Genomic DNA, 24,414 nt, shown 5'->3' on the forward strand with positions numbered 1-24,414 from the left:
TTTATCCTTATGGGAGTCCTGTGTGGTGGTATATCCTCATTTCAAAAGCGGCCGGCCACCAGGTGGCTCCCGACAACCGGCACGAATGTCGGGGACAGATCCGGATCCCCCGGCCAACAAGGGCATCTCACCACCCGGAGGGCCAATCACGTCCCGGCACCCCACCCTCACCCCCTGGGGACCCCATTCATGCACCGGGCCTCTAGTTTGTAATGAAATTCTTCTACGTAGACAATATTTTGTTTACCAGGTTTTCCCCTTCAGTGTGACTTTTATTTTTTATTTATTTATTTTTTTTTCAGTGTGACTTTTAATACATGTTCTTATTCTCATACCTTTCTTTAATATGTTATGTTTTTCTGTCATTTTTATATTGAATACTCCTTTTGCTAAGTTTGTATCTGAGAATGAACAACTAGCTCACAGTGCAGTGTGAATCAAGTTCAAATTACTTTGAGTTCACAGAACACCCAGTGTCATCTTATTTTTACATCTAACTGAATTATAGGACACTGTCAAAGTGTTATGTCCTGGTATGGTAAATTGCTCCTTCTTAATGGTCCCCTGGCTACATTCTCTCTTGCTATTGCTATAAACCAGAAATTGTTGACATCTTACATTATCGTAAGCTTGAAAACAAAAGAACTGTTCTTTATCCTCAAGCAATCCCCCTTCTTCACCATAAAGGTTTCTGAACATCTTAGCTACCTCATAACATTTATTTACTTGAAAGTTGACTGTGCCTTCAGAATTGGATTAATTCTATAATTCTTTAACATTTTAAAAAGGCAGGCAATTCTTTCTCATTGACTCAAGGAATGGATCATCATCTTCTTAAAACTTGTTTGAATGTTGAAGTGGTGGTTCATTGATGATTTCTGAGATTTATTATTTAAATGTATGCATGTTATAAAGTGTATTTGCCTGTGCTTAGTGTTGCTGAGTCTAAAATGTTTTCCTAAGTGTCACATTATGAGGATGAATTAAAAATGAAAGAATTACACAAAGTAACAAATGAGTTGACAGAGTAAGATCTAGAAATGGTCAAGCTTGCTTTTTTGATGATCAAACTGATATACTCATAGAGTGGTTAATAGTGCCTGTAAGATGGGAATAAGATAACTCAGGAAAAAATGGTTCTTCAAAGAAAAGGTGATTTTTTTATAGAACAAGTGCTATAGAATATTTATGGACCATGTTCATATGCACATATATTGAGATTGATTATACACAAATATCATCTGTAGAAAATTTTATGTTTTTTGTGGACCATCAGTGAACAATGAGACTACAGTGTAGTGTTGATCTTATAAAAAGCCAACTTAATTCTGCCACTAAGTAACAAACATAATCTGTAAAAGCCAGAGCAAAATACTATTATATACATAGAAAATCGTAACTAATATAAAGCATAAAGTTTAGATTTTTATATTTTTAAAAATATGTTGATAAATTTGAAGACCTTAGAGAGGATTTTTTAAAATCAGTAGTTTGGAAATGGAGTTTTTTAGGAAAATGTCATGATCACAAACTGGTATGGGTCATATGTAGCCCAGAGATCTATTTTTGTTTGGCATTCATAGTGTTACCCACTGTTTATTTGTAATTTACTGTCAGTTAATTTCTCATAAAAATACAGATTTTAGGATTCTCTTGAGAAATCTGAAAATCTGGCAATCCTGGGCACATTCCCATGTGGCAGCAGTCAGATAGAGCCTAGTAGCTACTGCCCTCTATTGACAGATAGTCCCAGAGCTTTCTAGTTCCCCATGACTCTCTATTGCTTCCTGACCCAATTAACCTCACCTTTTGATATTTACTGTCTGAAGTCATTTGAAGGGATCATAACCTTGTGTGTAGAAAGACTAGGCTTTGAGTCAAGTTGCCTAGATTCCATTTTCTATTCTACCACTGAGTGTGTGACCTTGACTAAAGCGTAATTGTAAAATCTTAATAGTAGAAAGGAATTCAAGGATCATCTGGTCAACTTCCCACCTAAGGCAGGAATTCTCTCTATAAACTTCCAAAAGAGGGGTAAGCCAGCTAGCCTCTGTTAGGACATTTGTCTTTACTTCACAAAGTAGTCTGTTCCCTTTTAGAAAGCTCTCATTATTAGAAATTTCTCTTACATGTTGAGTATATGCCTGTCTACATTTAATACTAAAACTGTACAATTATATAAGGTATCTTCTCCTTATTACAGAACAGAGGAGAACTTAATACTTGTAACATGAAAGACAAGGTATCTACCTTCATATTTTCTTTTATTTAAAAGTGTAACCTGTGTGTACAATGTGCTAAGCCATCAAATGAGTGAATGCTTTTATGGCAAAGCACTGTAGAGTTACAAATATCATAATACTAGTCAGATTTTAATTAGACCAGTTAGAGTTTTATTGTAAACTTAGTAACCAGTCTTTGTTGTATCGTTATTTTAAATATTTGATCTCATTGGGGGGTGGGGAAGAGGGGGAGAAAGGTAAGATTTAAAGATATATTGTGTTCTTGTTGATATAATGGCATTTGTCAGTGTGTTCATACTTTTTAATTTTCCAGGACTTGCAGACTTAATCCCATGAGCTCACTTCTAATATCAGTAAAGGGTGTGAGCTGTCTTTGTGGTTCAAGCTGCCACTTGAGGTTTCTCCTTCCCGTGTAGCTTTCTAATGGAATTCAAGATTCTCTCTAAGGGTGAGCATTACGAAGCCTTCTGAGGCTGCTTGAGAGCAAGAAGTGCAGCATAGGTTCAAGGACACACAAAGCTTAATGTGCAAAACATGCTTCTGCTCCTGCTCCTGCTCCTTCTTCCTCTGATTGGCAAGGTTAACTCTGAGAGGCTGAACTCTTTAAATGATTTGATTAGACCCACCACTTTATTCCTTTCACTTTGCCCCCTCCCTTCAAGGACCAGTCTGCCACCTTCTTTGTCTTTGTAGTCTTTGCTTTTCCATTACCTTTTCTCTCCTCCTTTTTCCTGATTTCGTGTCAAATTTTGACATTTTGTGAAACAGAATAAGGAATTCAAAAGTAAAGTAACTTGCATCAAAATACTTTGTGCAAAAGATTTCCATACTTATGAATGGTTTCTATGCTTATGATTTATAAAACTCCAAATCCCTTACCTTCATTTTGACTTACCTTACGAGATAAGGAAAGATAGAATTGTCACCTACATTAGCAATTCACTTAGATTGACATTTATAATTCTACAGTTCTCTATCAGGAATTGGTTTGTACAGAATTAATTCCCTTTTCAGTAGTTTTTAAAAAATAACCTTTTAATTACAAAAACTTCAACCGCGTACAAAATTAGAATAGCAGGTATAATGAACTTCCATGTACTCATCAACCAGTTTCAGCAATTACCAGTTGGTGGCCAATCTTGTTTAATCTATACTGGTACCCCACAGCTGGTTTGTAATCTTTTTAGGAGGGATAGAGGAAAGCTATGCACACCAGAGAAAAAGGACATGCGTGTAGAATTTTTGCAAACAATTTTAATAGGTTCGTACACTTGCTGAAGCCCTTCTATGTATCTCCTAGGAATCTAAGAATCTAGAATTACAATCCCTGCGTTCCAGCCGAGAATGCTACGTATTCTCACCTTTTCTGTTCACCTGAATGTCAGGATTTGGAATCAGCTTAAGTTCTCCTACGAAAACAGCGTTGTTAAGCTAATGGCAGGATCTTTTAATGATGGTTAAGTTTTCATTATGGAATCTCTAAATATGCTCCCTTTCTCCCTGTTCAGCTTCTTTTCCCTTTAGTGCTTATTAGTTTGTTATAATTGATATATCTTTTACCAATGTTGACAGATAAAGAAGGCTTTCAGTGATTCAACTTTCAAGGCCTTACAACTTAGAATTTCATCTAGAACTTCTGAGTTGTTGCTAACAGCTAAGAGAGGAAAACAGCCTCTCCAGAGAGAGCAGAATGATTGGTAATGAAATGCATTAGTTGTTAGGAACTTAAGTAATAAAGCTGAAATTTCCATTAAAAGAAGATACTAGTTTTTAAACGCTAATTTTAATTAACAAAGCATATTTATTGAAAGTATAGGGATAGCTGAATGTACATGACAAAAGGGTGATTTTTTCCTTTTCCCAACCTGTTTCATGTCTTCCTTTCTCAGCTGGTACTTCACTAAGCCTCCCTCTGGACCAGCAATGGTCACAAGGTAGACACAGGACACAAGCAAATAATAAAGGGACACTAGCAGCCAGCAGGACTCCCCTATAGAACTATCTCATTGTTGAACCCCATCTGCCAGCATCTGCCCTGATGTGAGCTAAAACTATTTTTAAAAGGCACATAACAAAAGAGGAGTAATTGGCAAAATTTAATTAAGTTATTTCATTTCAGAATGCTAGAATTATTATCATGTATGTTTGGCATAGTTTCCTCTATCTACGTATCTCGGTGTGGGGAGATAGGGCATAGAATAAGGTACACAAGTCTCATTTGAGTATGGTTAAAAATACTTCTATTAAGGTGATAATTCAGGAAAGGAACCATCCTCATTTATAGATAGCCATTAAAAAAAAAAAAAGTCCTCAGCCCTGGCCAGTGTGGCTCAGTTGGTTGTATGTCATCCCATGCACTGAAGGGTTACTGGTTCAATTCTGGGTCAGGGCACATGCCTGGGTTGCGGGCTTAATCCCTGCTGGGCAGGGGGGATGAGGGGGTGGGGGCGGGAGGAGGCGGGGGTATGCAGGAGGCAGACGGTTGATGTTTCTTTCTCCAAAAATCAGTTTAAAAAAATAAAGTGCTCCATTCTTGTATTCCCCCTATAACATTTTATTTTATTTGGAAGTACTTTTTTAGTATTCTATTGGAAAGGGGAAATTTCAACAACAACAAAAACCCAGAATGTTTAATAGTGATATCTACTCAACAAATATACCAAAATAAATATATGATCTTAGAAAGTAAATATATACCAATTTATTGTATGTTTCTAAAGATATATGCAATCCATATAACATATAAATCGCCTTGTTTTTGTTAATTGGTGTTTCGATAGTATTCAAGAAGTTGTAAAATGGGGGAACACACAGTGTCTATCTTTGCTGTGTGGTGCCTCTTTCTATGGGAAGACAGTTGATTGAGCTCCCCTTTGAGATTAGCTTTCTTCAAGGCCAAATTCTTTTTAAGAAAATTTTCAAGAAGCTCAGTACAAAAATATACTTATAAAAAGATTAACCATCACTTTAAATACGTTTTAAAATATTTTCTTTTTTAAAAGTGTCCTTAAAATTTGTCTCAGCTGTATTACAGATTTCATTTATGGTTCATTTGTTTGTTGTTTGGATTGAAGTTGAGCTGCTGTTTGAGTTAGTGCCCTGACCTCTCTCAATAGAAAGAAGCCTGAGCATGTCTAAGCGCCTGTTTAAAAAAAAAAAAAAAAAAAAAAAGTTGCCTGCAACGAAAACTATCCCCACCTACAATTTATTAAACCTTGACATACTGCATTACTTAAAGAGTTCTCAGAGAAAATTAAAACCCTTTTGACTGGGTTTTGCAATGCAGGGAAAATTTTAGTGACATTTAAAAGGTTTCTCTTGTGTTCCTCTAATAGGATAAATAAAAAAGGCTTGTTTTAGCCCAGCAAATGGGGGGACAATCCAATTTCCTTGATTCCATCAAGACACTCTTAAAGCATTAGCCTGTGCAGTAAAAAAATTCAACTGACCCCCTTTGCCTGATGGCTTTGAAAAGTGTCCTGATGTGTAGGTATTTGCCCAACACAGCATACTTGGTTATTGCTCTTCCAACACATCCGTTGATGGAAAGATCTTATGTGAAGCTCCAATAAATGTCAGTTTGTGTTACAGAACTATAAAAACAGTCCACCAGACCGTAATGGTCTCTCTGATGGGCAGCCTTTCACTGGAAGATGAAAAGAAATCCTGTCAAGTATGTTTAATAGTAAGGAAAATATAAATCATTTAATATTTTAGAGAACTTTTTATTACATTTAATTATTTTGCTGTCATTGATATTTCTGTTTGTCCAAAAGATCGTGCTCATTTACGGAGAGTATACTAGCATAGGGCAGTGGTCCTCAAATGTTCACTTGTTAAAACAAGTTGCTGGACCCACCCCCAGAGTCTCTAGTTCAGTAGGTCTGAGGTGGAGCCTAATATTTGCGTTTTTAACAAGTTTTCAGATGAAACTGATGCTGTTGCCTTAGGGCCCACACTTGGAGAACCACTGGCCTAAGGGACCTTTGAAAAGAGATACTCACCTCTGGATCAGTGGTTCCAAATTTAAATCATTTCATCTGCAAGTTATTAATATCTGAGAGCACTCTAATGTGTGAAAAATGTCTTGATGCATATTAGTCTAGTCAAATGGACAGGCATGTATTTGGCATTTGGCTTTCTCATTGGCAATCTTTAAAAACCATTCTGAAGGTGGGGCAGGGGGGACATGAAGACAGAGCTTTCATTTTAGAGAGAAAAGTATGTGTGTCTGTGTGTTATTTAAAAGAATAGAAATTGATCATATGTTTCCTATGACCTGCTGAATAATAATAGAATGAAGCTGTCTTTTATGGTATCCTGATGTTTAAAATTTTCTTTTTAACAAGATCTTCAGCCCTTTAATTATGTAAAATCCCAACGCGCCTTCTTACTTATTAAAAAAGAACCCTATATAATAAAAGGCTAATATGCAAATCGACCAAATGGCTGAACAACTGGTCACTATGATGCACACGGACCACCAGGGAGGCAGACACTCTATGCAGTAGCTGCCCTCTGGTGGTCAGTGTGCTCCCACAGGGAGAGCACCGCTCAGCCAGAAGCCAGGCTCACGGCTGGCGAGCATAGTGGCGGTGGCAGGAGCCTCTCCTGCCTCCACAGCAGCGCTAAGGATATCCGACTGTCCAACATCCCCCAAGGGCTCCCAGACTGCAAGAGGGCAGGCCGGGCTGAGGGACCCCTCCCCCTGCCCCCATTGCACGAATTTGTGCACCAGCCCTCTAGTAAATTATATTTGACATTCTGATTCCCATTTTGTTTAAGAATTATGTTATCCAGAATATTTCACTCTAGCTATATCAGAAATATTTCCTTTGAAATACTTGGGATTGTTGTAATTGCCCACTTTTATTTTAGAGTCTGGAAATTAGATACTATTTATTTACTTGTCCTTAAAATGAACCTGTGTAGTAAATAGGAGACCCCCAAAAAATGTATTTTTGACAAGGAATTGTCACAGTGAGAGGTTTGTTGACATCCAAAAATCATAGAAGCAAAATTAGAATAAAAGAGGCTCAGGAACCTTGGATAGATCCTATTTAAAGAAGGTGGTTGCCATGATTGGTTTGTCTCAGTGGATAGAGCATCAGCCTGCAGACTGAAGAAGGTGGTCTAGTGCCCAGTCTCATTTTCTTCTGGTGGAAGAATACATATGATAATAAGTACATTATATATATTCTTACAGTGTTTGAATACTTTGTAGTCATAATGTTCTTCTGTTCCACATTTCTTTTTTCTTCTTAAGAATATTTTTGAATCATAGCTAACTTTGAAACAACATAAATGTTACTGTTTTTAATGAGTTATCAGTTGCGCTTGTGCTTCCTTTGGGAGTAAGGGTACTATCTTCATTATTAAAACTCAGTTTGAAAAGGTGACTTTGAAATTGCCATGAATTAAATGAATGGATTCGGGTAATCAGCACTTTTCTGAAGTCCTCCTGCATGTCCCTAAAGTTCTCTGAGCCCTACATTTTGTGATTCCCTTCTGGCACCAACTTTCTTGTCTTGGTTTGGTGGTTGTCCTCAGCTAAGGATAGGTAATCAGTCAGATGGTAATGCTCCACCTTGTCCCAGGCATTATTCTGCTGACCTTTCCCTGGGGGGCAGTGGATATTGCAGGTGGAGCCCAGTGAAGACTGCGTAGAGGAGGTCAGTGCAGAAGTGATAGCCGTTCATCTCTGCTGCTCTGATGTCCGACAGCTGGTCTCATGTGGCCTGCTGCCAGCAGTGTCTTTACAGGCTTTGTGGCAGAGATTATTTAAAGGAGATTAACCCCTTTAAACCCCTTATATTTTAATTATTTCTGTATGTATTTATAAAACCTGCAGTCTGCTTTTTTCAGGGCACAACTGTCCAAGGCCTTGTCTTTAACCTGGTTTCTACAGTCAGACAAGTATATCTCTGTTACCACAAAGGAGGCACCATTGATTTTTATCTTCTTTGTTATTAAACTTGTTTGGGTTTGTGATGTTTTGGGGTTTGGGTTTCTGCTTGATGTTGTTATCCTTACTGTTTTTTGAAAGGATAACTAAAATTAATGTGATTTATTTTAGAATACTGTTAAAATTTTATTTTTGTATTATATGATAGAAATCTAAACCTGTAGACATGTAGAATGTGAAAACTTTAGGGTGCTATTAAAAACAATAGGCCTTTCAGGGTATTATTTTTAAAGATGGGTTAGTAGGCATGCTTCCTATCGTTTCCAGCATTGTCTGGTAACTGTATGCCTGATCAGGGCATCCAGAACAAAGATTTCTACCTCCCCAATTTATGTAATTGAGGGCTATAAAAAACTTCGTCTGAATTTAAGAGATCACGCATATGAAGGAACCAAAAAAATACCACAAGAGCTTATGAACTTATGAACTGTCCTCTGCCATTAGAGCATCTCATCTCAGCCACCATGGAGGTGCTTCTAATACAGGAAGCAATTCTATCTCTTCATGCACTCACTGCCCCTCCTCCAGATGCTGAGGAAGGGATCATCCTCTTGAGGGTCTTCCAGTTTCTAGGGAACCTCATGGGACCTGTCTTGATTCAAAATCTGTTCATGATATTTGTTTCTTCTAAAATCTTGTCTTAGATTGTTTCATGTTAGTATAAAGTTACCACTTCTAGTTACTGAGACTATCCTTTTTCCTCTTAGTAGGATTGCTTCATGCTTAACTGAGTGAATATTGGCAGTATTTGGGGGATGGAGGAGGAATATTGGTTAGCCAAAATGTTAGTAACTAATGTTTTATTATCTGAATTCAACGATAACTGTTGCTTATGTTCTAGAAATGGGAATTAAACATTGAAATTACAAAACTTGCCATTTCTTTGCTTCATTTGTGTAGAGGACATAAGTTGAAGTTCTAGGTCAGTTGTTTGGCTTACTATATCACTCTGGGCAAGTCATTTAACATGCTGAATTTCAGTTTTCTTATTTATAAAATGGAGCTACTACCTACTCCAGGATGTTAGTTTCAGATAAGTTGGTATCTGCGAGTGTTCTGTAAAATGGTATACAAGTGTAAATTTTTATTTTCTTAAAAAAAGAATAGCATGTCTGAATTAAGAAAAACTTGGTGCAGTTAGGTAGTATAGTTAAGATCTTTACGCCATCCATGTTTTGTGAAAGGTTTTTTCATTGGTGTTAGTTGAGCTGTTTCCTTGTTTCTTCCCAAAACAAAATGTTTTCTTCTTCCTATAACTATAATTTTTCAAAAATGTCCTTTAATGTAATGGCTATTATGGAAGCACATATTACTATGAACAATTATATTGTAACCTAATGTAATATCTACACTAATAAAAGAGAAACATGGTAATTGGCGTACGACCACTACTCTTTTCATTGGCTAATCAGCGAGATATGCAAATTAACTGTCAGCCAAGATGGCGACCAGCAGCCAGGCAGCTTGAAACTAACATGAGGCTTGCTTGCCTCAGTGACGGAGGATTGTTGGAGGAAACCAACGTTCCCCGCCTGCGGCTGCAGGCCTCTGAGCGGGCAGTTTAAGAAACATTGTAACAAATACCGCAGGACTTCAGCCACCAGATTCGCAACATTTTAAGCAAAGGCCAGAAACCTACTTTCAGCTGAGGCCTAAGAGCTGGAGCCAAGCCTCAAGGTAAAGCTGGCCCAGAATAAAAAAAGAAAAAGAAAAAAAGGAGCGGTTGGGAACTTCAGTCACTCCCAGCCTGAAAACAGCCCTCAGCCCCTCACCCAGACTGGCCAGGCACCCCAGTGGGGACCCCCACTCTGATCCAGGACACCCTTCAGGGCAAACCAGCCGGCCCCACCCATGCACCAGGCCTCTACCCTATATAGTAAAAGGGTAATATGCCTCCTGGCACCGGGATCAGCGTGGCAGGGGGCAGCACCCAAACCCCCTGATCGCCCTGCGGCTCTGTGTGTGACAGGGGGCGGGGCCCCAACCCCCTGAGCAGCCCTGCTCTGTGCCTGATAGGGGGGAGCTCCCCAACCCCCCCCCCCCCCCACAGGCCTTGCTCTGTGTGTGATGGGGTAGAGCCATAACCTCCCCATCGGCCCTGCCCTGAGTGTGAGAGTAGCGGCACCCCAACCCCCTGACCGTCCCTGCTCTGTGGGTGATAGAGGGTGGTGCCCCAACCCCCTGATGGGCCCTGCTCTGTGCGTGACAGGGGGTGGCGCTGCAACCTCCCCATCGACCCTGCCTTGAGTGTGACAGGGGACGGTGCCCCAACCCCCCAATTGGCCCTGCCCTGAGCATGACTGAGGCTGGCATCACAACCTCCCAATCTGCCCTGCTCTGTGCATGACGGGGCGGCGCCCCAACTCCCCAATCGGCCCTGCTCTGAGCCCGACCAGGGGCTGCACCTAGGGATTGGGCCTGCCCTCTGCCACCCGGGAGCAGGCCTAAGCCAGCAGGTCGTTATCTCCCAAGGGGTCCCAGACTGCCAGAGGGCACAGGCCGGGCTGAGGGACCCCCCCCCCCCCCCTCGAGTGCACAAATTTTTGTGCACCGGGCCTCTAATTACAACATAAACAGTAATATATTCATTATATAATATGTTCTCATATTTGATCTAAACTTCCTATATGTACAATGTCAATTTTTAAAACCGTAACAAATATGCCAAATTCTATTCAAGGCTAGGGAAATTCTGAGTTAGAAATACTTATCTGGCTTTAAGACAATTAGAATATGCTTCAAAGTTTTAAATAAAAGAATAGCAGGCTTAGGACAATTCTTACAAAAGAGACTGGAGACTAGATTAATTATAAAGGAGGAGAAAGAATTAGAGATACAGGACAGAGGAAAATTCAATCAACCTTACTTAGTGGGAGATAAGAGATAAAGAAAAGGGGTATAAGTTGAATATGACTCCAAAGCCTTAGACAAAAATGATTTTTATTTTTGACATGGCTAATTTAGGAACAATGACTTAAAGAAAAAGAAAAGCCAATAGAGGACATTCATACACATAGAGATGTTTCCAAAAAGAAGAACAACAAATTCTGAGAGAAGGCTGAATCTTAATTTTAACACTTCAGAATACTGAAAAATCTCCCATGAAGATATACAGGGGAAAAACAACACAAATCACAGTAGTGTTTAAGAACATAAGCTTTGGAGCCAGATTCTGAAAGTTCTGGCTCTGCCGCTTGTAAATTCAATTTCTTCATTTGTGAAATGAGATAATTTAATGCCTACTTCATAAGGTTATTGGGTGCTTAAGTAAGAGAACTTGCTTGGTGCAGTGAACAGATTAGCCACTACCATCAGTTTTTACTCACAACCTACTAAAATCAGTCTTTCTTGTTACATTGACAGGTTATAGGCAGAATGATATAGAAAGTTAAGTATCATGAAAGTTGCCTGGAATGCTCATCTTTGTCTCTTTTACTACTCATAGAAAACTTGCTTGTATCTTTATTATGAAATTCTAATGGATAGGTGACTGGATGAAGTCTTTTGTTCTTATTTCTAAACTTGTATCGGAAGTAAGACCTTTTTATTTGATTCTCAGTTGTATAGCCATATACAAGTTATTAAATTATAGCAGGACTGGGATGAAGAGATGGAGCAGGGGAATGAACTAGAGCTAACATTTATTGAGACTCTATTCCCCTTAATACAATCACTCATTCCCCTTAATAAAATCAGTCCCTTATGCAAAAAAAAAAAAAAAGCTCAAAAATAGTGTCACCTTTGAATATATGGATTTTTTTTTTTTTTTTTTACTTCCCATAGGCTATGTCCTATTTTATTGGGTCCCCAAAGAAAGCAGTTTATTAAATATTTCTTTGGGAAACCCAGGAAAGAATTTACAGTGGGACTAATGTGGACAGTAAAAACTGAAGTAAAAATCTTTCCCTGTATTTAAACATTTTTTATAATTACCATAAAAGAGGATGAAAGAATGTGGACCACCATTTGATAACATCTATAGCCAAATAGTTCTGAAGAAATTACAGTACTAAAAATCTGAAATTGTAGCTTCAGGGCATATAGAGGGTTAAATCTCTGAGCTGTAGAAGCAGATTGTGTTTTCCTTTTGTGATCTGGGCTGACAAGACATCAGTATTCTATTCATCTGCTGGGAATTAGGCTGTTAATCCAATCAATGACTCTTGAGTGAGCTGTGGCCTGCCTCCCCCACTGGGGAACAATCGGATCAAACTGCAGATTGTTTAAGAGCACAGTGCTGTCCTCGTGTCAGGTGGAATTCTCAAACGTTCCCTGGTGAATTGGGGATAGGAAAAGCTGTCTTGGCCCATTTATCCTTCTCCTTAAATAACTAGGTATCTGTCTCATCCATAGGAAAGCATTTGGCAATAGTGACAACAGGAATGTGATAGAAATCCATTAACTTGAACTCACAAAAGTATGGGTGAAAAGAAGAAATGTTTTCAAACACCCCACAAAACAACTTATATAAAAGTTTTTATACTTTATTCATATTTTTTTCCTATTCCTTAAACCCTAAGTCATTTTTTCTGCTGGGCTTTTTTGGGGAGGTTGTTGTTAACTGTTTTATGTCATGAGTTTTGTTAACCACTATGAGCTCTTTCTGTAAATCTACCCAGCCCTGCCTATATTTTTACAAGTCAGCAGAATACAAATAAATTTTAATGTAGATTATGAGAACACTAATTAAATAAAATTTTAATTTTAAAATATCTTTCTCTGAGGAATGCTAATTAAATAAAATTTTAATTTTAAAATATCTCAGTCTGAGCATACATAATTTTGACATCTTTTGCAGCGTAGCAAAATTAGATTTCTAATTACTGATTTAATAGTCCATTAAGTACATTTGGAAATTATTATTGAATTGATTACAGAGATATTCAGAGTTGCAGTTCTCTTCTATAAAATGCTGTCCCAAATTTTTCCTTTTAAACAATAAGGTGGCATGAGCTATCATAAAGTGAAATATCCAAAATGACAAAGAGAAATTCTCAAAGAGGATACTTACTATTCCAATCTTAGTGGAGACAAACTTAAAGGCTAATTTTATTGTTTTCTATCTACATTACATAAGAGTGGTCCAAAAGGATTTCCTAAATTTGCCAAATTTATCCATTCATTCTGTGACTATTTTGGCATACCTTTTATATACCCAGGCCTCTGCTAAGCATTGGAATTATCAAAGTGAACAAGACAGATAAGCTCTGCACTTTGGGGGAGCATAAATTCTAAAGAGGAAGACATAACAAAAACAAGTAAATAAACAAGTAAAACAATATCAGATGAGTGCTAAGAAATAAAGCAGATTGGTTCCTATGAACAGAGTGATCAAATAAGTCGTTACCAAGAAGGTAATAGTTAAACTGAGGCTTCAATGGAGGAAAGTTGCTGTAAATCATGCCCCGAATTCCTGAAACAGGAAGAACGAGCTTGACATACAAAGAACAGACTACATACATGCACACTATACTCCAGGCCAGGGGGTCTGAGACTTGGCAAAGCATCTGAATGTCCTTAGGAACTTTGTGAAAATAGAGATTGCTGAGCCTGTCCCTGGAAATGCTGATTCAGCAGGGCCGAGGAGGTAGATAGGACCTGTGTGTGCAGTGCCGTGAACAGTATTAGAAACCTGTCTCTAGCTGGTATCATTCCTTTCCTTGAACACATCACATACTTAGCTACTTATATCTATGCCTTTGCTCGTGTTGTTTTTTTTAGCCTATAATGTTCACAGAGTACTACTTGTGAAATATTCTTACCAAAAAAAAAGTTGAACCCAAATCTAATAGAGTCTATAAATAAATACATGTGATAACAATGTAATTGACATCAAAATAAAGTAGGTGGTATATCTGGTCTCTGGGACATTCTGCTGAAGAGCTGACTCTATAATAAGTCTGCGACATTAAAGTACAGGGGTTGTCGGCTCTAGATGGAAAATTACCTAAGAGATCTACCAATCAAATGTAACATGTAAACCTTGTTTGGATCCTCAGACATACAAATCAAGTATAAGAAGACATTTTAAAAACAATCAGGAAAATTTGGTGCTGTGGTTATATAAGTAAATTTCCATGTTTTTTAAAATTTCATACAGAGATGGGAGGGGGGAAATGACATAATGTCTGGAATTGGCTTTAAATTATTTCAGTAAGAAAAAAAAGGAATAAATGAAGAAAAAGACAGCAAGATTATTATAGTGTTGAATCTGGGAAATGGGTATATGGAAGTTCATATTTTCTATTTTTGTGCATGTGTGAAATTTTCCATGTAAGATGTTTAAAGAGCATGAGGTTTTTTATGTTTATCTGAAGGGAGGATGAATATTTAAAGTTGAGAAATATAGTACTGCACCATTTTGCCTTACCAAACTGATAAAGTTAAGGATACTTGGTCATGGTATAAAATAGACTGCTATTGCCTCTTGACCTTTTGGCAAAGATCAAGTGTAAAATGATACTGCTTAAAAGGATTTATCAATGAGTGCTGAAATTCCCTATTGAGTTCAGAGTATGATTTGATATGTGCCTGACTTTTCAGGAATAAATCTTTTGCATGAAAGGAGGCAAATCTCTAATCACCAAGGCACCTTCTCACAGTTTTAAATGTTGTGCTCCATTGAAGGAAGTCTTTGCTTAATCATTAGGATTCTTCTAGCACAGAGAATATTCACATTTTTAGAAAAGTACTGATTATCTGATCTCTTAATAAGTGAAGTTTAAAGCAGCCTTTACCTTAATGTTTAGTAGAACAGAGAATGGTAGGGGTGTGTGTGTGTAGAAGGTGGGGGTCAATCCAAGTTTTCTATGGAAAAAACTTTGGCCTGCCATGAGGTCTAGAAACGTAATAGCTACTGTGTAGTTAAATATGAATAATTTAAAACGGAAATATCCATAGTATTATCTATACTAATACAAGGGTAATTTGCAAATGGTCGGGATGCCCGCATAACAACCGATCAGGCTGCGTGCACAGCAGGTGTGGGTGGACGGGGACTTGCAGCGTTGGGGACTTGTGTCACGCTGTCACAATCCATCACCAGGAGGCCTGGGGCCCAGTGAAGGCCTCTGCACACCTCCACTGGGGGTCCTGCAGCTCCACATGACCAGGCCTGGGGGTCCCACGGCTGAGGTGGGCCCCCCGGCTCCAGCCTACCTCTTTGGGGCAACCCATCAAGGAGTCCTGGATGGGTGGGCGGGGCCTACCTCTTTTGGGCAATGGATTGCAGGGCTCTCACATTGTGACAGGGCACAGGCCAGGCTGAGGGGACCACCACCCCCCCCCCCTCCCCGAGTGCATGAATTTCGTGCACCGGGCCACTAGTGTTTATAATAAAAATCATTAGGGTTCAATAAAGCTGGGTTTTATTACCAAGCACATATTACATATAATGTACATGTATACATCTGGGAAAAGAGCAGTATCGTTCAGGTAAAATTAATAAGGCCCACTTATCACAGTTATAGTAATATTTGCTGTCATTTTCACAATGACTTGTTTTCTGTTAATAGAATTTTAACAGCACCCAATATTAATCTTGGAGTGTTTAGCACTTCTATATAACATTCAAAACTGCAGATAAAATAGGGTAAACCTGGCCATGAAGGCTAAACCCAGGAAGTCAGCTAGGAAGAAATGTTTCTGTCAGGTAAGTGACATTCTGGAAGACGAAGAGTTAACTAAAGCAGAGCCTCACACTCAGGAATATGGACTGTCAACCAGAGTAATAACTTCAGAGCTGGAATTCTGCTTCTATCCTGTTACCACACAGGATTAAATAGCCTTGGCTCATTCGTTGGCATTTGCTATGGCTAGGCTGTGATCTAGGCCAGGTAGACAGAACAGGTAAGACTGAGCTCTTCCCAAGGTGTAACTCCACCTCATCCAGGAATGATAGACATGCATCATGCTGACTCAGTGGGATGGCTGCTTTGATGGAAATGCATATGATATCATTGAGCTGTCATCCATATTGCTGGTGGGAATGTAAAATGATTGTTTCTGGCTTAGGCTTCACGGAGGAGGTGGACTTTGCCTTGACTACTTGACCTTTTTACAGGACTGGCCACTCTTTCCTTGACACTCTTCCCTAGCTTCAGGTTTGGTTCTTTCCCCACTTTTTTGGATTACTCCTTACCAGGCTTGCTTTCTTCTGTTCTCTTTTTACACAACAGATTCCACCTTGACCTCACCGATCCCCATATACTTTCTCTAGATTACCTCATTTACACCAGTTATTTCAATTATTTCCTCTGGCCTAATATTTTTCAAATCTTTATCTCTAGTTCAGACCTCTCTAAGCTATAGACCAGTGATGGTGAACCTATGACACGCGTGTCAGAGGTGACACGCAAACTCACTTTTTTGGTTGATTTTTCTTTGTTAAATGGCATTTAAATATATAAATAAATATCAAAAATATAAGTCTTTGTTTTACTATGGTTGCAAATATCAAAAAATTTCTATATGTGACACGGCATCAGAGTTAAATTAGGGTTTTTCAAAATGCTGACACGCCGAGCTCAAAAGGTTCGCCATCACTGCTATAGACCCATATTTCTAATAGACTGGATGTTTTCACATGTGTTTGGGGGTCAGAAAGATGCAGGTTCAAATGAGGATTTTACTGCTTACTAATTGTGTGACTCAGCCAAATTACATGACCTCTCTGAGTCTCATTTCCACTTGTAAAATTAGGATAGTAATACCAACTTCAAATGGCTTCTGTGAGAATTTAATTATATGTGAAAATGCCTAGCATAGTTCCTGGTACATATAAAAGGTATAAAAATGTTTTTGTTTCATACATCTCTCTTCCTAGCCCAGGGGTGGGCAAACTTTTTGACTCCAGGGCCACAATGGTTACTTAAACTGGGCCGGAGGGCCGGAACAAAAGCATGGATGGAGTGTTTGTGTGAACTAATATAAATTCAAAGTAAACATTATTACATAAAAGGGTATGGTCTTTTTTTTTTTTTTTTTTTTTTTAGTTTTATTCATCAGCCCGCGGGCCCACGGCTGTCCTAGCCCCTGGCAAGCCATCCCACTTTCTGTCTCTGTGAATTTGACAACTCTGAAGTACCTCATATAAGTAGGATCATTCCATATTTGTCCTCTTTTATGCCTGGCTTATGTCATTTAGCATTATATCTTCAAGGTTAATTCATGATGTAGCATGCGTCAGAATTTCATTCTTTTTAAGGCTGAGTTCATTGTATGTACATACCACATTTTGTTTATTCTTTCATTTGTTGATGGACATTTAGGTTATTTCTGCCTAAATGGACAATTGTGAATAATGCTGCTATGAATACTTGCTTTCATTTCTTTGGGGTATTTACTCAGAAGTGGAATCGCTGGATCATACAGTAATTCTATGTTTAATTTTTTTAGGAAATGCCATAATTGTTTTCTACAGCAGCTTCACCATTTTACATTCCCACCAGCAATTCAAAAATGTTCCAATTTGTCTACATCATCGCCAGCACTTTTTATTTTCAGTATTTTTGATAATAACCATCTTAATGGATGTGAAGTGATGTTTCATTGCATTTTCAGGAAATTTTAATGTATAGCTGATAACTGACAGGGCACTCAGATTAAATGAATGCCTAACAAATAAAGTAAGCCATAAAATTATATAAAGATGTCTTGATTGAGATTAAACTTATTCGTTATTTTCAGTTTTATATGGGTATATACATTTCTTGGAATTGTTTATCATGGCTAAGATAGTAATTATTAGATACTAGAGGCCCAAAATTTGTGCAAGAGTAGGCCTTCCTTCCCCCGGCTGCTGGCACCGGCTTCCCTCTGGCACCTGGGACCCGGGATTCCCTCACAGTCCTGGCTTCATCTGGAAGGTCATCCGGCAGGACATCCGGTCTAATTAGCATATTATGCTTTTATTATTATAGATAACACACAGACTACATAGGAATAAAATCAGCAATACAAATGTAAGTAAAATAACAACCCTGAAGTTACTAAGTTCATCTCACATATTTTTATTAAATACTTATTACTCCATGATCTATATGCTAAAAGACACTAGGGGACACAAAAGAAGTGTCAGCCATGGTCCCCTGCCCTCAGATTGCTTACTGTTGAGACAATAGGAAACTCATTAAATAACAAGAACAGTTGTGAGATAGAATGTAATCAAGTGCCATGATGAGATATACTGTGAAAGTGCTTTGGGAGAGGTAATGGGGGGAAAAGGGAGGGGTTACTATGAGCCACAGTAGTCAAGAGACATCTTCAGCAGAGTATTGTGGCCTATCATGAACTGTAAAGACTAAGTCAGCGGTTCTCAACCTGTGGGTCGCGACCCTTTCACAGGGGTCGCCTAAGACCATTGGAAAACACATATATAATTACATATTGGTTTTGTGATTAATCACTATGCTTTAATTATGTTCAATTTGTAATAATGAAATTGGGGGTCACCGCAACATGCGAAACTGTATTAAAGGGTTGGGCATGAGGACGGTTGAGAACCACTGGACTAAGTGATCTTTGGTGACCTCTGAGGTGGGGATAGGAATAGGTAACAGAAACAACTCAGTCTAAGATATGTGTTTGTAATGAAGAATAGTTGAATAAAGTGAAATCAAACCATGGAAGCTATGATCCTCAGAGTAAGGAGTGGACTACTGTGTGTGTGTGTTAAAAAGGAGTACATAATGGATTTTTTTAGTGTTTAATCTACATATGTAGTAGGTTTTTAAAATCTTTTCAATGTACGATTTTTTTGTTTCTTTGCTTGTTTTACATAGTTGAGATCTTATAAAAACACTAGAGGCCCGGTGCATGAATTTGTGCACTGGTGGGGTCCAGCCGGCCCACCCTGAAGGGGGTCATCGGGGGCAGGCCAGCTGGGGCGAGGGGCCGTGGGTGGGGCCGGCCAGAGCGAGGGGCCACAGGCGGTTTGCCAGCCTGCCCAGCCCCTGATCAGGGATGGGCCCGCTCAGGGGCGGGGCTGGCTGGGACAAGGGGCCGCAGGCATTCCCATTGCTCTGCTGTTTGGTCAATTTGCATATTACCTTTTTATTATATAGGATTCTGATTATTTTTTATTACACTAACAATATTGTGATTTTCTATGTTACAAATACTTTATGACCATTGTTTTAATTTGCTGCATGCTAATCTGCTCAACTGACATGTTAACTTTTCCTGTATTGTATTGTTGGACTTTAAATTGTTTCCAATTTCTTACTAATCTAGATAATGCTGGATGAACTCAAATTTTTCATAAGTTTTTTAAAATATATGAAGTATTTTGAAAAATAGATGCTAGGCCTGGCCGGTGTAGCTCAGTGGTTGAGCATTAACCTAGGAACCAGGAGGTCATGGTTTGATGACCAGTCAGGGCACATCCAATTTGCGGGCTCCATCCCCAATAGGGGTCATGCAGGCGGCAGCCGATCAATGATATACTCTCTCATCATTGATGGTTCTATCTCTCTCTCCCTCTCCCTTCCTCTCTGAAATCAATACAAATATATTTTTAAAATATATACATATATATTTTAAAAAATAGATTCTAGAAATGCTAAACGATAGGCAATAAACATTTTCTAGATATGCTAATTTATGTTCCTACCAACAACAAATAAAAGTGTCTATTTCATAGCACCCTTTGTGGTTGGGGAACTATTGTGTGGACCTAGCACACTCTGAGAATTTTCATTGTGAAAATAAAGAGTGAATGAGTATGAATGGAAAGAATCATTTCTTGGATTTCTCCACTAGATGTCTGACTTTTTACCATACAAAGGACATAGAATAGAGTACATTGAATTTTTGCTGCACAGTATTATAGAAACAGTAATGCAGTAAGCAAAACACCCTTCAGAAGAGAAAGCAGTTTGGCTGTTTTCTTATGTATCTAACTTTGAATGCTAGACCAGCTTAGCAAGTTAATTTTTAAAAATTTATCGATTTAGCTACAGCTTCTTGATATAAGCATACTTGGAAAAGTACAGCAATCAGCCAAGGAGAAGTAAAGATGAGTGCATGGTCCTAAAGAGTAAGATTATTCACTCTCTGAATGTGACATATCAATTTAGAGATTATAATTAATAATCTGATGTGAGGTTATAGTTTAGGCCAGCGGTCACCAAACTTTCGGACCTCACGGACTACCAGTTGTCGACTGCTGGTTTAGGCTACCTGTTGTCTTTATCCTGTAAAATTAAAAGTTTAACCACATTTCTCCTTACTTTGTACTTATTTGTCCTGATTCCCCTGGCTCCTTTTCAGCAGCATAGTACAGTTGAGAAAGCATGTTTTTGGATGATGAAAGGCCTAGGACCTTGTGCAAGTTATATATAATTTCTCTGAGCCTCATTTTACGACTCAAAAGTGGTAATAATGTTTATGTAATAAGGTTGTTGTGAGGATTAAAGAAACAATGTTTATAAAACTTTCAGCACATGATAGGAATTAGCCAGTGTTTGTTCCTTTTACTTCCCTTACTCTAATAAATTCTCAACTATTCAGTTCCCTTTGGAAAGTTAAACATTCTAGACTAGTGTTGGTTTCAAATAGCTAAACAGTTACTTTCTGCTTTTTATTTTTTAAATGTTTTTCTATAGAATACTTTTTCTAAAGTATATCCAATACTTCATTGCTTCCTTCTTAAATCATTGTACTTATACCATGGGTATTTATAGACGGTGTGAAGCATGGGGCCAGAGCTTCTCTTTCTCTCTTGAGATTGCTAAAATCTGCTGGTTGGCATGCATCCCAGCCCTCTTTATGGATGGCTGTTCTCTGTGGTCTAAAATGTCTGCAACTTGCCACTGCTGTCACAGCTTTTAATTTCTGCTGGCTGCTACTATTGCTGCCTCTATTCTTTCTTCTAACTGCCATTAGGCTCTGCTGGCCCTCTTACCATTTCTGCTCTACTCCTTGCTTTCCTTCACTTTTCCCTTTCCATGTCTTCTGCCTCCTGTAGCATCTCATATTTCATTGGCAAAGACTGGCCTTGCTTTGCTTTCTCAAACCAGCAAGAAAAATCCTTCTCTGCAGTGAGCCAACTAATCACAACATATTTAATATGATCCTTATCAGCATTTCCCCCCCAGAATCTGGGCCCTATTCCAGGTACTTGAGAATGCCAGAAATCAAGTCCCTGGATTAGTGAGGTATAACTCTGCAAGTAGTTTATTTTTTTATTTTTTGGGGGTCTTATTTAACTTTTATTTTTATGCAAAGTTTTGTGCTAGATGCAAGGGATAAAGGAAATGGGGTCTATAAAGTTAAACTATGCCATTGTCCTTACCTTCAGAACACCAGGAAAACACAGACATATTCATATGATACAAGGTAAAGGATGAAGGTGGGTGAGAGAAAGCTTAAGTAAGGGTTGTGAAGGCTCATGGTTCTCTAACCAGTCGATGTTTCTCTCTCACATCGATGCTTCTCTCTCTCCTTTCCTCTCTCCCTAAAAAGCAGTGAAAACATCCTTAGGTGAGGATTTAAAAAATTTTTGTTAAGTTATAAAGAAGAGTGGCTGCTTTTAAACCAATCTCAGAGAAGTGGGTGGTAGTTCCATTTGTAAGTTAAATGGAATTTGTATTAAAGAAGGGAGGCCCAGGCCAGATAGAGAGGAGCTGCCATGGCTCTCTGCCTTTTTAAATGTAATGGGTATGCATGCATATAAGCATAACCAATGGACGCAAGACGATGGGGGAGGCGGGGCGGTGAGGACATGTGGGGGGGTAGGAGAGGCTGGGGGAAGGTTAATGGGGAGAAAAGGAGACATATATACTACTATTTGTAATACTTCAAACAATAAAATAAAATTTAAAAAAATAAATGTAATGGGAGAAAAAATAAACTTGAAAAAATAAATGTAATAGGAAAGGATCACGTAGGGGGGTCATGGGTGCATTTTTCCTTTTCTTGAGAGTCTGAGTTTAAATTTTCTATATTATTTTGTCATTTGTGTTTCTTATGAATCTTTATGTACTTGGACAGAAAGGATATGGAGGTATAGTGTAGGGATTGCACATTTATTTCTTTTGTACTTTGAATTGTTTTTATTGTTGACTCTTACAGTTGTTCCCCCCTTTCTCCCCCCTTTGTCTTCCCCCAACCTGCCCCCAGCGCCCCTAGGCCTTCACCACATTGTCGTCTATGTCCATGGGCTATGCATATATGCATCTATATTCTTTGGTTGATCTCTTTCCATCCTCCTCACTCCCCTCCCCTCCGAGATCTGTTTGTACTTTGAATTTTAAGCACGGTTGAATTTGTCTACGTTTTAACTTTATTATGTGATTTTGTTTATTTTTAATTCAACTGAGTATTTTTATTTTACCCTAGTGTATAATCCCTTGCAAAGGTTTCAAATGTATGACCGATTTTAATTTATTGGAATTGTTTTTGCTGCTGTTTATAACAACTCCATACTTATTAAATTTGAACATTTCTTTTAAGCTAAAACAGAAAGAAAAAGCATAAATAACCATGACAAACAACCCTCTTCTGGTGTGGTCATTTGAAATGAAACAACCAAAAAAATTAATCAACTTAAATTTAGAAAAATTAGCTGATATAAGTTGTAAACCAGATGAGTAAAAGCTTTCACTTACTCATTCTTGACATTCAATTCCATTTATTCTTTGTAATATATTTTAAAACAGAATATTTATAAAGACTAAGGTTTGGGTTTCTGTATCCTATTTTGAGGTTACTGAGAAAAAATGTTTGGAATCATATTCCTTCTTTAATACAAATTCCATTTAACATACAAAGAGGAATAACAGAGGTAAATATTTTGTAGATACAAGATGATGTGTTTTATTAAAGCTTCATAATCATAATAGTAAGAGTATTGTAATGTAGTTGCTTTAAAATAATTATTAATAATGATTAAAAACTAAACAGGATTTATATTATTTACAGTCATCGAGTTCATTGATCAAACATTTTGTGAGTACTTATTATGAGCTAGGCATACAAAAGATGAATGAAAAAAGAAGAATTTAAATTTAGGTCTCTAAAGACTACAATTTGATTAGAGAGTAATTTAAAATAATCATCCTTTCTCTGTTTCTCTCAAATACCTATTTAGATATATCAAGGTAGTTAGATATATAAACAGTTCAGAACTGAGGAAAATTCTTGATGTCTTTTTAAAGTACTCCCTTTCTCTAGTACTCTTGGAAGACAGAAAAGATAATAAAATTAGAAGACAACTTGGTTGTCCTTCTGTCTTTGTATTCTCGGCTTGCCAATCAATTCTGTGATTAGAGTCATGGTTCTTATGTTCATATCCTTGCTCTAATTGATTTCTAGGTGGACATGCTCTAAGTTGAAAGATCAAAAATCTCAGTGTTTCACATTAAATACTATATAACACTTCAGCTCCCAGCATCTGATCTCAAAAGCCACAAATTTGGCATGGTGATCTGAAGAACATAGCAAACAAGAAGTGGATGGTGCCAGGTGGGATAACCCTGTCATGCTTGTAACTGTAAAGAGCCATTATAAGTAACCATGATTTTAATTGGTTTGATAAATTTTTATTGGAAATAGCTAATAATTGTACTCGCTGAAAAATGTTTATAAACATATAGATGCTATTCCAATTCAGGGAGAGTACAAGTGAATAGGAACTTTTTCCTATTACATGCATGTTCAAAGGGTAATGTTCCAATTATTTGAAAAATTGCAAGTTTTTCACGCTCCAAAGATGCCAGTTAAATGAGGTGGTACTATACCTCCTTTTTTGTTGTTGTGGTGGTTGTTGTTGTTGTTCAAGTAAGGAGTATGCCTGTAACCTTCAACTGAAGGCTTACTCATATATCTAGAAAAATTCTTTAAAAAATAATCACAAAATACATTTGCAAATTTCCAAATTGTCAATTTAGTGTAGTTTATTAGAGTCACAGATCTCATAGAGAAAGAGGCAGTACATTCTAAGCGTAGAAATAATATTAAAAATTATCCCAATCAGACTGTCAAGGGCGGGGGGAAAAAAAGGACACATATGTATTACCCTTTGTAATACTTTAAGCAATTAAATAAATAAATAAATAAATAAATAAATAAATAAATAAATGAAATGAAAAGAAAATAAATAAATAAATAAAATACTGCCCCCCCCCCAAAAAAATTATCCCAAATCATATTACTAACTCATCATTTTTATCACTACTTCTAATACCTCATAACCAGTTTTCTTCA

The 24,414-nt window shown here is 37.8% G+C and overlaps 1 protein-coding gene across 3 annotated transcripts in view; it reads left to right on the forward strand.

Moving 5' to 3' along the window:
- The window catches only part of ACBD6 (acyl-CoA binding domain containing 6), a 131,206-nt gene that overhangs the window by 93,991 nt on the left and 12,801 nt on the right, over positions 1-24,414 (forward strand). For 2 of the 3 annotated variants that reach the window (XM_036343175.1, XM_036343178.1), the window contains one exon: positions 18,129-18,170. The exons of the other annotated variant lie outside the window; for it this stretch is intronic. In XM_036343175.1, the coding sequence (XP_036199068.1) occupies positions 18,129-18,170 (42 nt within the window). The remainder of the gene's footprint in view (positions 1-18,128; positions 18,171-24,414) is intronic. 3 annotated transcript variants of the gene reach the window in all.

This window comes from Myotis myotis, unplaced genomic scaffold (assembly GCF_014108235.1).
Source record: "Myotis myotis isolate mMyoMyo1 unplaced genomic scaffold, mMyoMyo1.p scaffold_m19_p_18, whole genome shotgun sequence".
NCBI lineage: Eukaryota > Metazoa > Chordata > Mammalia > Chiroptera > Vespertilionidae > Myotis > Myotis myotis.